Source organism: Crocodylus porosus, unplaced genomic scaffold (genome assembly GCF_001723895.1).
Source record: "Crocodylus porosus isolate Cpor-Errol unplaced genomic scaffold, CroPor_comp1, whole genome shotgun sequence".
NCBI classification, from domain to species: domain Eukaryota; kingdom Metazoa; phylum Chordata; order Crocodylia; family Crocodylidae; genus Crocodylus; species Crocodylus porosus.
This window is the reverse complement of record NW_017728904.1, coordinates 2,109,872-2,122,392: the sequence shown is the minus strand read 5'-3', so window position 1 is coordinate 2,122,392 and position 12,521 is coordinate 2,109,872. Positions and strand designations below refer to the sequence as shown.

The 12,521-nt window shown below is 60.9% G+C and overlaps 2 protein-coding genes across 2 annotated transcripts in view; one reads left to right on the top strand and one right to left on the bottom strand.

The window, feature by feature from the left end:
- The window catches only part of TMOD4 (tropomodulin 4), an 8,125-nt gene extending 2,905 nt beyond the window's left edge, over positions 1–5,220 (top strand). Inside the window, exons 4-10 of the mRNA XM_019556905.1 lie at positions 1,233–1,355; positions 2,644–2,733; positions 3,135–3,265; positions 3,789–3,896; positions 4,174–4,317; positions 4,634–4,778; positions 5,026–5,220. Coding sequence (XP_019412450.1) covers positions 1,233–1,355; positions 2,644–2,733; positions 3,135–3,265; positions 3,789–3,896; positions 4,174–4,317; positions 4,634–4,778; positions 5,026–5,048 — 764 coding nt within the window. The 3' untranslated portion in view covers positions 5,049–5,220. The remainder of the gene's footprint in view (positions 1–1,232; positions 1,356–2,643; positions 2,734–3,134; positions 3,266–3,788; positions 3,897–4,173; positions 4,318–4,633; positions 4,779–5,025) is intronic.
- Positions 5,221–7,609: 2,389 nt separating this feature from the next.
- SCNM1 (sodium channel modifier 1) overlaps positions 7,610–12,521 on the bottom strand; it is a 5,190-nt gene continuing 278 nt past the window's right edge. Inside the window, exons 2-8 of the mRNA XM_019556906.1 lie at positions 11,885–11,955; positions 11,256–11,344; positions 10,447–10,544; positions 10,271–10,371; positions 9,096–9,262; positions 8,515–8,644; positions 7,610–8,093 (exon numbers count right to left, since the gene is read on the bottom strand). Of these exons, the coding sequence (XP_019412451.1) occupies positions 7,994–8,093; positions 8,515–8,644; positions 9,096–9,262; positions 10,271–10,371; positions 10,447–10,544; positions 11,256–11,344; positions 11,885–11,955 (756 nt within the window). The 3' untranslated portion in view covers positions 7,610–7,993. The remainder of the gene's footprint in view (positions 8,094–8,514; positions 8,645–9,095; positions 9,263–10,270; positions 10,372–10,446; positions 10,545–11,255; positions 11,345–11,884; positions 11,956–12,521) is intronic.

The window sequence follows — 12,521 nt, the reverse complement described above, 5'->3', positions numbered from 1 at the left end:
AGGGGAGGGGGGGGCAGGGCAGGACTTATATTTAGCTCAGTCCGGTGTTGCGGCATCTCCAAAATAGTCCTGCCGAGCGGCTCCGGTGTCAGTGCCAGGCTTGCCCCCCCACCATGAGAGGTCTGGGGGGGCTATAGCAAAGCACAGGACACCTGGATTCCTTTCCTGCTGAGCTGCTGGGCTCTCTTTCCCGTGCCTCAGTTTCCCTAGTGTCTGGGCAGGCTGGGAGCCATAGGGGATGGAGGGGCTGGGTCTCCCCAGCGGGGTCTGCACGGGGGGGCTGTGCCCTCCAGATGGAGGCAGAGAGACCCCCCACACCAAGGACCTTGCCTGGGCCCCTGAGCAGCCCCAGGCTCCCCCAGCATGGTTGAAGGGGGCCGTGGGCAGCACAGGGCATGGCAGCATGGCTCTACCCGGTTCAGAGCTGGAGGGGCAGGCTGCTCCCAGCCGCACTGGGCCAGGGTATCTTCGGCTACCCAAGGCCCCATCTCTATACCAAGCCTCTGACCTGGGCCACCCCCCTCCCCACTCCCGCTGGGGGCTACGGCTGCTCCCAATTACACAGTGGATGCAGCAGCATTAACCCTCCTTAAGCAATTAGCGCCAGGGCCGTGGGCGCAGTGGCTGCAGCTGCCAGGCCCTGCCAGCCGAGCCTCCCGGCGAGACCGGGCCTGCGCCAGCCGCCCATGTTCGCGCCTTCCCCTGCCACGTGTGCCCAGGCGGCTGCCCCCCCAGGGAGCCGCGGCAGCCCGTCTGCTCCAGCCCAGCACCGAGACCCGTGACCAGTACCGTGGTGGCAGGGTCTCCACCTCCCAGGGCTCAGGGACGTGTCCTGCCTCCCCTCGCTGGTCTCTGCCCCTGCAATGAACAGCCCAGGTGCCAGGGATCTCCAGCCTGCCTGGCTCTGCCTCTCGGCATGGGCATGCAGCGCTTGGCGTGGAGCAGGGTTGTGGTGTGACAGGGACCCTGGCAGGGGCAGAGATGCCCAGGGAAGGCCTCTTTGGTGGCGTAGGGGTGCTGCCCTCTGGGGGTATCTTAACTTTCTGACCCAAACTTGAGGCAGTCATGCCCAGCGGGCTCTGCCCCAGAGGTGGCTGCATTTGGAGGTGTGGCCTGGGGCCGACAGGTCCTTCTGTCCCCAAAGAATCAGGCTCAGCCAGGGTTGGGCGGGCATCATTGGGGAACCCCTCTGTGGCATGGGAGCTGTGACACATGGCGCCACCTGTCTGCAGGGAAGCCCTTTGTGCCCAAGAACCCCAAGCGGGAGATCCCCAAGGAGGAACAGATCACATTGGAGCCGGAGCTGGAGGAGGCCCTGGCCAACGCCACCGATGCCGAGATGTGCGACATTGCTGGTGAGGGATATTGTGTGCATGAGGCACTGTTGTGTGCATGTCTGCATATGTGTGGACAGGCTTGGCCAGTAGCTGTGTATGTGTGTGTGCATAGCTGTGGACAGGCAACTGTGTCCATGTGTGTGTGCATATGCATGGTCAGGTATGTGCAGGCAGCTGTGTGTCTGTGTGTGTGTGGGTGAGTGTGCACAGGTAGCTCCCTGCTTATTTATGTGTGTACATACATGTAGTAGGTGTGTATGGGTAGCTGTGTGTGTGCATATGTGTGGGCAGGCATGTGCAGGCAGTTGCATGTGTGTGTGTATGTATGTGAATATGTGTGGGTAAGTGCATACAGGTAGCTGCGTATGTGTGCGCATGCATGTGTGCTGGGGGGAATGCATGTGGTGTCCCCATTCCTGTGTGCAGGCACACACGTGTGTACTTCCTCAGCACTGGGCCATGAGGGAGCTGTGCAGCACCAGGCCCTGTTACAGCCCTTTGCTCTGACGGTGGCAGCACCTCAGCTCCAGGGCCCTGATTCAGTCCACCACGTGCTTGGCCAGGGTGGGGTATTTGTGTGTGTGCATGCATGTATGTATGTGTCCCACCTGCACGTACCCAGATTGGCATGCTGGTGCCCACATTCATACACCCCTTATGTATACCCACCTGATCGCACCTACACACTTGTGCCCGAGTCCTGGTGTGTGCTATCTTTGCAGCTGTGTGAACACATGTTGCTATGTGCACGGGCCTCCCGGGGCTCTAGAGGAGCAGGCTCAAGAGCACACATGTATCTCCATGTTTGCGTGCACTATGCCAGGTGAGGGGCCCACAGGGGAGCCAATGCAGTACTGCTCCTCTGCTTCCCCACCCCCACGCTGGCTCATGTGCTGGGCTCTGATTCCCGGAGCAGAGGGCACCGGGCCATGTGCCAGGCTAAAAGCAGCAGCGCCGGGCGCAGGGCTATCCACTTACCCACCAGCGTGCATGCACTGTGAGGCTGCCCCACCCCCTTCTCCCCTCCCCCTGCTGGGCATGGCTGGGCACAGCACTGAGCATGTAAGGGAGTGCTCATACACCTACAGCATGCAGCCAGTTCTGGGGTGGAGCGCGGCAGCTATATTTATCAAGTGTATCCCCCCCATGGTCATGCAGCCAGTTCTGGGGTGGAGTGTGGTGGCTGTAGTGGTATATACCAGGTGCAGCTCCCGCAGGAGCCATGCAGCCAGCTCTGGGGTTGAGTATGGAGAGGGGATGGATTAAGCAGGCCCTTAACCCCAGCTCATTGCTGTTCCCCCACCAGCCATCCTGGGCATGTACACACTGATGAGCAACAAGCAGTACTATGATGCCCTGTGCAGTGGGGACATCACCAACACCGAGGGCATCAACAGTAAGTGATCTCGGGGTGGCAGGGGAGACAGGGAGGGATCCACCTCCCCCTCAGCTCCTGCTGGGGCCCAGCCTGGCTCAGACCCTTTGCCGCTAGGGTGGCATCAGGCCTGAGACCCTCCCTGCTCCAGGACACAGGGGAAGTGAATCTGTCCATCATGGGAGGTGGGGAAGAGCCTGGCATCCAGCTCTCTGAGGAGGGAGGGGAGCAGATTCCCAGGGGGCTCAGGGGACGTCTGCCTGAGGTCTCTGCAGCCGGGGCCCTGCTGAGCAGACAGGCGGAGGCTGACAGAGGCCAGCCGAGGATTGGGTCCAGCAGGGAGCAAGGGAGAGTGTTGGTTCTCCTTCCCCGAGCAGATGGTGTGTGTGAGTGTGCGTGCGCATGCATGTGTCACCCCCCAGGTGTGGTGCAGCCGGACAAGTACAAGCCGGTGCCAGATGAGCCCCCAAACCCCACCAACGTGGAAGAGACACTGCAGAAGATCCGAAGCAATGACCGTGACCTGGAGGAGGTTAACCTGAACAATATCAAGGTGCTGTGTCCCTAATGGTGGCGGGAGGGGTGGGGGGCTGGGGCAGGTGCAGCAGTGTCCCTGGGGTTGGCCTTGGAGTAGGCAGGGCTCCGGGGCACAATCCTGCCCTCCCTGGACTCCAGGGAGCTTTGCTACTGACCAGCCAGGATCTCTACCCTGGGCAGTGAGCTGTGGGCAGCCACCCCGCGGGCCTCTGGCTCTTGACTCTCTGTATGGGGCAGGGCAGGCTCTGTGCAGCCTGGCACCAGCTGGGCCCTGCTGTCTCTCTCTCCATCCATCCATCCTTCCACCCACCCACCCACCTTTCCATCCGTCTGTCCGTCCGTCTGTCCACTCATCTACCTGTTTGTCCACCCATCTGTGTATTTGCCTGTCCTTCAGACCATGTATTCATCCATCCATCTGACACACATCACCCTCTCCACCCTTCCATCTTGGTGCTAGGTGGCCACCCATACAACACACGCACACACGTTTCTGTACACAAACACACTCTCGCCTCTACTCTCCCATGTTCCTGCAGGACATTCCCGTGGCGACGCTGAAGGAGGTGTGTGAGGCCATGAAAGCCAACACACAGGTGAAGAGGCTCAGCCTGGTGGCCACGCGGAGCAATGACCCGGTGGCTCAGGTAAGCTGGCCACGTCCTTCCCTGCAGCCCCCAGGCCCAGCCCGGCCTGGCTTAGTCCTGGGCTGCTCTCAGTAGAGGCCGGGATAGGGACCTCTCCTAAGCCAGGCTGTGGTGTGCCAGCTAGGTTACAGGGTATTGGCTCCAGGGCGCCCAGCTGTGGGGTCTCCTCTCTCAGCTGCCCCCAGCCATGCTATCCAGATGTGAGCAGGTGTTTGCTGGTTGGAAGCAGCCCCCTGCTCTGCCTTCCCCCACACCCACTCACTATGGGCTCCCGCAGGCTGTGGCTGAGATGCTGAAGGTGAACAAGACCCTGGAGAGTCTCAACATTGAGTCCAACTTCATCACGAGTGCGGGGATGATGGCAGTTATCAAGGCCATGCAGGAAAACAGCACACTGGCCGAGCTCAAGGTGGACAACCAGGTGGGGCTACGGCTAGACCCGGAGGGACAGGGGAGCTGTCTGGCAGGGGCTCGTCTGCACCTCCTGCCTCTGCCAGTGCACAACAGATGCCATGGCATATAGCAGAAGGAATGAGCCTGTCCCCAGTGGCACCAGGGAGGGATGGGGAGGTCTGAGGGAGCCTGGGCTAGCAGCATGTGGTGGACAGGTACATCCCCTGGCCATGGCCACGATGGGGCAGGTATGGGTGCCAGACGTCTGCACAGACAGTGCCAGGCAGGGGCAGGGCTCTGCGCTCCCACAGGGGCAGCTAACAGTGCCTGTTTGGTGCCCACAGTGCCAGCGCCTGGGCGACTCGGTGGAGATGGAGATGGCCACCATGCTGGAGAAGTGCCCATCTATTGTCCGCTTTGGCTACCACTTCACGCAGCAGGGACCACGCGCCCGGGCCTCCATTGCCATCACTAAGAACAACGAGCTGCGTGAGTGCTGCCCCTGCCCCACGTCACTGCACACCCCTCCTGCTCCCCCCAAGCCAAACACTGCTGTACCCAGCTCTGTAGTGCAGCTGGCTGATAGCTGCGCCCAGCTCTGGGGTGGACCAGTGTGGGCCCTCCTGGTCCTTCCCACTTCCCTTCTCTGTACCCTGTGTGTCACTTCTTGTGGGGAGCTGGAGCAAGGGGGGAGGTGGGTCCCACTGGCTTAAACTCCCCACTCTGTGCTCCACAGGCCGCAAGCAGAAGAAGACCTAATGCCTGAGTCTGTGGGTGTCTCTGCTGCCCTGATGCCCGGTGCTGCCCGGCCCCACTCGTCGCTGGGAGAGACAGCGCTTAGCTGCCCCCAGCTCCGGCCCCCTTCGGCCCAGACTCCCTTTGGATCTTCGGGACCTCTGTCCTCAGAGCTGTAAATAAAGAGATGGCTGGAGCAGCGGCTGGACTCTGTTCTTGAGCCCTTGGATAAGGGTGTGTACAGGGGAAGGGGTCTGGGAACTTCTACCCGGAAGAGCCAGACCCACTGGATTCCTTCCAAACCTCCCCACAAGGGACCTCCACCAGCAAGTCCCTGCCCCAATCAGCTGCACACGGAAGGGGAAACTAAGGCACGGCTTGGCAGCAGGATGGAGCCCCCCAGCCAGGACCCTGCTGACTCCCACCAGGGCAGGGATCAAGGCCTGGGGGGTTCCCCTGAGCCCCCATTCAGCCCCCCAGGATTGACACACAGCTCTTGGTCCTAATCCAGCCTAGCCCCAGGCCCCTGTTACAGGTACCATGCCCAGCTGAGCCCTCTCCTCCTTGGGGGGCTTCCTGGCTCTCGGGCCTCAAGGGTGAGGAGTGGGTGGCAGTGCCTGCCTATTACAGCTATCATGGGGAGGTCAATACGGACCCATGGGGACTAGGTCCTCATGCTGGTGCTGGGGGAGGCAGGAAGCATGGATGCTGGGGGGGCACCCTCTAGCCAAACACCCTAAGGAGCCCCAGGACAGCCCTGCAGAGGTCCTGGGGGTAGGGACAACAGGAAGGGGGGCTGCCCCCTTCCACAAGGCCTGGGGAAGAGATGGGGCCTGTCTGTTCCCCTTGCAGAGGTTAGACAGGACTCCTGGGTCCCCACCTGGAGCACTGCAGCTCAAGCTGCTCTCAAGACCAGACAGCATTGCTCAGTGGTCAGTGCATGCCCAGGCAGGACACCTGGGTTTTATGGAGGGGTGGGCTCTGCCCATGCCCCCACAGGCATTGCCCCCCTCCCTGTCCAGAGCAGCTGGCACTGGGGAGGAGAGGTGGGAGGTGCAGACAGGCAGCTCTAGCTGCCTGGAGTATTTATACCCTGGGGGATTGGGTTACAGTGTCCCTCCACGCTGCAGTGGCCTCAGCTCTATCCCCCCACCCCCACACCCAGCCAAGGAGCCCTGCAGCAGCTGGCACCAATAGTTGCCAGGGCAAAGCAGCAGGGGCTGTTCCTGGGAACAGGCCCTGGGCCCAGCTTCCTTGGGGGTCTCAGCCAGGGGCGCTGCGGTGCCATCTCCCCCAAACAGCCAGATGGGGGGCAGGAGCTGAGGAGACAGGGCAGGGGAAGCCAGGCCGGCTATGCCAAAGAGGCTAAAGGCAGGGGGGAGCAGGCAGTGCCCTTAGGGTAGGCTGCAATCATGCGCTTGCAGCTTGCCAAGGGGGGGACCAGCGGGCAACGGGAGAGTCCCTGTTCCCCCGAGCACTACTGGGGGTAGCAAGGAACAATGGCCATAAGTTGACTGAGAGTAGATTCAGACTAGATATCAGGAGGCGCTACTTCACTGTCAGGGCGGCTAGGAGCTGGAACCAACTTCCAAGGGAAGTGGTGCTCGGTCCTACCCTGAGGGTCTTCAAAAGGAGGCTAGACAGCCACCTAGCTAGGGTCATTTGACCCCAGCTTCCTTTCCTGTCCATGGCAGGGGGTCAGACTTGGTAGGGTCGGAAGGGACCTAAGAAGATCATCAACTATGGAACTGAAACTGGCATCAGACGGGCAGCAAAGCTCTCCCACCACAGAGGCAGGGAGCCAGGACTCCAGGGTTCTGTGCCCAGAACTGCAATCCCCTGGTACTGCTAGTCTCCTGGGCAACTCTGGGCTTGGGTGGCATCCAGGACATGGCCCAGACAGGCTGGAGGGCGGGGGGGGCTCAAATGGCCCGGTGGCTTTAGGGAGAGGTGCCCCCTCAGCCTAGGTCAGGGACACCCAGAGAGAATTGGGCCTGAGGGGTCCCTGTAGCCTGGCCTCCCTCAACACCCAGCTGCATGTCTGAAGATGGTGCCATCCATGGGGCACCTGCCTCCCCATGACCTGGCTGGGAGTCCTGGCACTAGTGCTTAAGGCCCTGGCACAGCCCATGGCCACCACTGGGGACTCACGGAGGGCACTGTGGTGCTAGGGGCTGTCGCTATTTGTAGTCAGGAATCTGAGCTGTAGGGAGAGGTGCACAGCCACACCCATGGAGCAGGGGCTCTGGGTCCATGGCATGGAGCCCCCTTTCTGCCAGGGCATCTTGGTTCCTGTCCCAAGCAGGGAGGCTGCCTGGGCATGGAGACCACAGCATGTGGCTTCAGTGTCATCAGTGTCCAGGCTGGCTACCTGCCAGCTGCCCTCATCCTGTTGCCAAGGGGAAGGCACTGAAGCTGGGTTGATGGACCCCATGCTCGGTTCCCCCCACCCTGCCAGCAAGGCAGGGGAATGGGGTCCTGCCATTCCACGTCCCCCAGGCCCTGTATGTGCTCAGGCCACAGGGGAGCGGGGCGGAGAACGTGAATGAGGGAACACAGGGAGAAACCACAGGGCACAAGAGTGAAAATTGAGGGAATTTTTTTGCCATCAGGACAAATCCATCCTCAAGGAGCTCCCTGAGCTGGACTAGCTTTGATGTTGTGTCTGTACAGCACCTTGCACCTGGGGCTGGGGCTCCTGAATAGGGAGGCCGGACTCCTGGGTTCTGCTCTGACCTCTCTCCTACTGCCTCACTTAGGCTGAGTGGTTGTAGCTTGGAGCTGGTTTCCATGCTGAAGGGATCGGGAGCTTCACACGTGGCCTTGGAAACACTGGGGACTGGGAAGCCTCGTCTCAGTCCGTCCCTCCCAGGAGCCAGTCCCGGCTCTGGGCTTCCCATGGTGATCCGATGAGCTGGCTGGAAACAGCTAGGCAGAGTCCAGCCTTGCTGTCCCTGGTGACCCTGGCGTCAGGGGGGTGTTGGTGCTGGCGGCTCGTCCTCATCCGAGTCAAACTCCACGTTCTCGTCTTTCACCCACTTCCCCGAGGGGTCCTGGATCCAGCCCGAGCTGGATGGATGGACAGGTGGAGTCAGTGCCCCCCATCAAGCAGTGTGAGACTTCTTAGTGAATGGGGCAGGGAGCCAGGACTCCTGGGTTCTGTACCCAGTGCTGGTAGCCCTGTGGTAATGCCCATGCCCTTGGCAGCTCTGGGCTCCAGCTGGCATCCAAGGTCCAGTGAGGGGTTCGAGTGGCCCAGCAGCTATGGGGGGAGGTGCCTTCCAGCTAAGTGTAGCCTCTTGCCAGTAGGCACTGCTGAATGCCAGGCTGAACAAGATAAATCCCCTAATTCAAGATTGGGGGGGAACCCCTTGGTCTCATCCCATAGCTCCTTTCCTTACCGACCTGCCAGGTCAGTTGATGCCACTGCATCTCTTCCTTCCCCTAGTTATGCTAGTATCTCATGTGCCCCTGTGCCTGTTTCCCTCACCTCCGCAGCAGTAGGTAGTACTCCAGCTCCCGGCGCCTTTCAGGGCTGACAGGATCCAGCTGAGAGGGTGTGGGTGGTGCCTTCCCTTTACCGCTGCCCTTGGGCCTTGAAGCAGCATCCTGCTGGGCATCTACAGCGGACAGAGGAGCGGGTCATGGGATCTGCTGGGCCAGGATGGAGCCCCAGTGCCCAGCTGCTATTCCTCTGCAGGGGTGGGGTGGGCAGCATGTAGGGGCTGGCAGCAGGCATGTGCACAGTGCCTGCAACAGCCCTTTGCCTCTCCACAGCCACCTAGAAGCCCCCTGCAAGCACCTCGCAGCCCTCTCCCCCAGGGAAACTGAGGCAAGGACTTGGCCCCAGGGCAGCAAGACAAATGGGTTGCAGAAGCCTCAGTCCTGATTCCCTGTACTCCAGCCCTACCCAAACTGGGAAGAGGACTGAGGAGTCCTGGTGCAGGCTGTGGGGTTCCAACCACTAGACCATGCTGTTGTAAGCCCCAGTGGCACCCAGGAGTCCTGCCTCCCAGCCCAGCCCTGCAGTGGATGGTGACAGTGGAGCATGTTCAAGGCAGGGACTCTTACCTGTTGCTTGGCGACTGAGCCCTGGGAGCAGCACCACAGGGGTGGTATCTACAGTCACGCCGCCCTCCTCACCCTGCGGCTGGGAGCTGCTGGAACCTGGAGGTGCCTGCCCATCGCCAGGCCTGAGGCCAGGCCCCGGCTGTGCTCCCACACGGCTTCCATCACACCTGGAACAGGAGGAGATGAGGCCTTGTTCAGCAGTATCTCATGGCCACGACGACTCCTGTGGGGACCCCATTTCCAAGAGAACCCAGGAGTCCCAACACCTGGCCTTCTGCCCTACCCCTGTGAACCCTGGATATCACTCCCTTCTCCCAGGTGACATCTTGCATCCATAGATGCTTCTCAAGCAAATCCCGGGATGTCATTCTCCCCTTGTACTCGGCCTTGGTGAGGCTGCAGCTGAAGTACCGCGTCCAGTTTTGGGCTCCACAATTCAAAAAGGATGTGGAGAAGCTTGAGAGAGTCCAGAGGAGAGCCACACGCATGATCAGAGGTCAGGAAAACAGACCTTACGATGACAGGCTGAGAGCCATGGGACTCTTTAGCCTGGAAAAGCGCAGGCTCAGGGGTGATCTGATGGCCACCTATAAGTTTATCAGGGGTGACCACCAGGATCTGGGGGAACGTTTGTTCACCACAGCGGTCCAAGGGATGACGAGGTCGAACAGTCATAAACTACTGCAAGACCGTTTCAGGCTGGACATAAGGAAGAATTTCTTTACTGTCCGAGCCCCCAAGGTCTGGAACAGCCTGCCATCGGAGGTGGTTCAAGCACCTACATTGAGCACCTTCAAGAGTAAATTGGATGCTTATCTTGCTGGGATCCTATGACCCTAGCTGACTTCCTGCCCTTTGGGCAGGGGGCTGGACTCGATGATCTTCCGAAGTCCCTTCCAGCCCTAATGTCAAGAAATCTATTAAACCTTAATGCAAAGCAGGCCTGGGGGAGACAGCAGCCTCCCTGCACTGTTTCTCGCAGGTGTGACCTGTAGCTGGTGTAAATCAGCAGAGATCACCAGAGGATTGGGCCCCTAGAGCAGGCGGTGTAATAGCACTGTTACTATGAGGTAATGGGATAGCTGGCGGCGCTTCCCAAAAGCAGCGGCCTTGTCCAGGCTGGGAGTGGGTCTCCCCGCAGCCTGCCGCCCATGGCACATATCCCCCAGCCCTACCTGTTCCTCCGGCAGCAGCTGCTGTAGGGAGGGGCTTTCAGCAGGGCGCTCTGGGCGATGGCACGAGTCTGAGTCAGCAGGGGCGCGGGGCATGGGGGGCCCTGCAGAGAACACAGACAGGGTGAGGGGGGGCTGGGGTCATCCTGGGTGTGGGCAGGGCCAGGTGCGGGGCTCACCGGTGTGCCTGTCTCCTCCACCTGCAGAAATTCCTGCTGCTGCCGCTTCTGTAACTCGTTCTCCCGTGAGCACTTCCTCCCATAGAAGGTTTGCAGGCCTAGAGACAGGGGGAGGCAGGGGCCTGGGTGAGCAGAGCCCAGCTCAACCTAGCGGGAGGCTCATGGTGGGGACATAGACCAGGGCCAGCCTGGGGGTCTCAAGCTGAAGCAATTGGACGAGGCATGCTGGGCTCTCTGGTTGGCACATGGCAGTCTGCATGAGGTCTGGCCCCGATGAAACTCCTGTGTGGGAGCCCCGGGGCTGTGGACGTGCTAGGAGGGCTCTGCTCCCAGAGGCAGAGAACAGCAGGGCAGGCAGCCAGGAACTGTTTAATCCAGAGGTGCCAAACACATGGCCTGTGGGTAAGACCCAGGCTGTGAAGCTGGGTCATCTGGCCTGTGGGGCTCCCAGAAGGGCTGGGGATTCAGGGGCGCAGACCACGGCTGTGATGTGAGGCTGGAGCAGTGGATAAGCTGCATCAGTGTGGTTCTCAGAGGAGCCCCTGATTTGGCCCATGGGCCAAGGGAGTTTGAAACCCTTGGTCTAACCCAGCCTCTGCCCCCGGCAGGACCTGGCCTTATCCCAACCCTGACGGCTACTGCCCAACCTGCCAGCACCCAGGAAATCTGGCTTGGTGCTCTGCTACCTCAACCGGGTCAGCGGGACCAGTGGAGCCTGGTGGGTTTATATGAGATTTGACAATGAAATAGGCTGGGGCTGCTGCCCTGGCAGGGCCCTCCTGGCGCAGTGCCCCCACGCATGGCCTTACTGGCAATGTGCTTCTTGCCGGTGCGATGCACAGTCAGCATGTCCAGTGTGTCGAAGACGGGGCGGTGGAAGCACACAGTGCACGCGTACCTGTCGGGGAGACAGAGTCAGAGTGGGCAGGAGACATGGGTCCATGTGGGGAGACATGCCAGGCTCCTTTCTGGGGCATTCGTACCCATAATCACGGCCAGCTCCCCAATGTGGCACAGCCCGTGGGACTCGCTCCGGCCCACTCTTGTCTTTACCCGGGAGAAAAAGGCAGGGGCTCCGTGACTGCCGAGGGAAGAGAACTCAGTGTCCTAAGCCCTCGCTACAGGACTAAGGGGTCAAGCTTCCTCCCCCACAGTCTCATTACCCTTAATTAAAAGCTATGGGAAACTGAGACTGCAGAGAGAAATGCCTCTCCCGCAGCAAGCCCAGAAGTCCTGACCTTGTGGCCTCCTGGGATAAACCAAGACTTCCTGGGACTTTCCGAGCGGGGCCTGGGGTCTAATGAGGCTGAGACCTACCCTAATTGTGCAGCCCAACCCAGACATGCAGCCGAACAGAAGCACAGGCTGGCGGTCTGGCCCGAGTGGGGCTGTGGCTGGGTTCCTCTGCCAGCCCGGGGCTGCTCTGGCCCTGACCCACCTGCCAGTCCTCAGCAGCAGCGCCTCGTCCTCTGGGATGTAGTTGGCCAGCAGGTCGGACACTCTCCTTTTCTGCAAGAAACCCCTAATGAGGAGGGGGCCTGAATGAAGCTAAGGCCCAATGCACTGGACCGCTCCTCTCTCCCGCACAGAAGCAACTGATGTCACATGAGTGACGGGTTGGGCCCAGGGGATGCTGTGGCATGGGGCAGGGAGGCAGCTGGACATGGGGAGGACACAACAGCCGTGGACAAGACCCCTGCGACCCCCATGTCCTTGTCGCCAGCTCCCAGATCCAGGTGTAGCCCAGGCAGTCTCTGGAGAGGCGATGACAGCCCAAGGCCCAGGGGGCTCCGTGGCATGGAAGAGGGTCCCCCCTCACCTCTGCCATCGGCGTCACGAGTTCCTGCCCATGGTGCCTGCAGCCCCCCAGCCCAGGGGAGCAAAAACTCCGGGGGTGGGCAATGAGCTGCCCCCAGTCCCACAAACCCCAGACCCTGTGGGGGGCAGGATGTGCTGGGCGGAAGGGGCAGGACTAGATGGGGGAACATGCAGGGCTGAATGAGCAGGGTCTTTGGGGTGGGGCTCAGCGCAGTGCCTCAGCAGGGTGGAGGGGTGGGAGGGAACTGGGGGGGGTC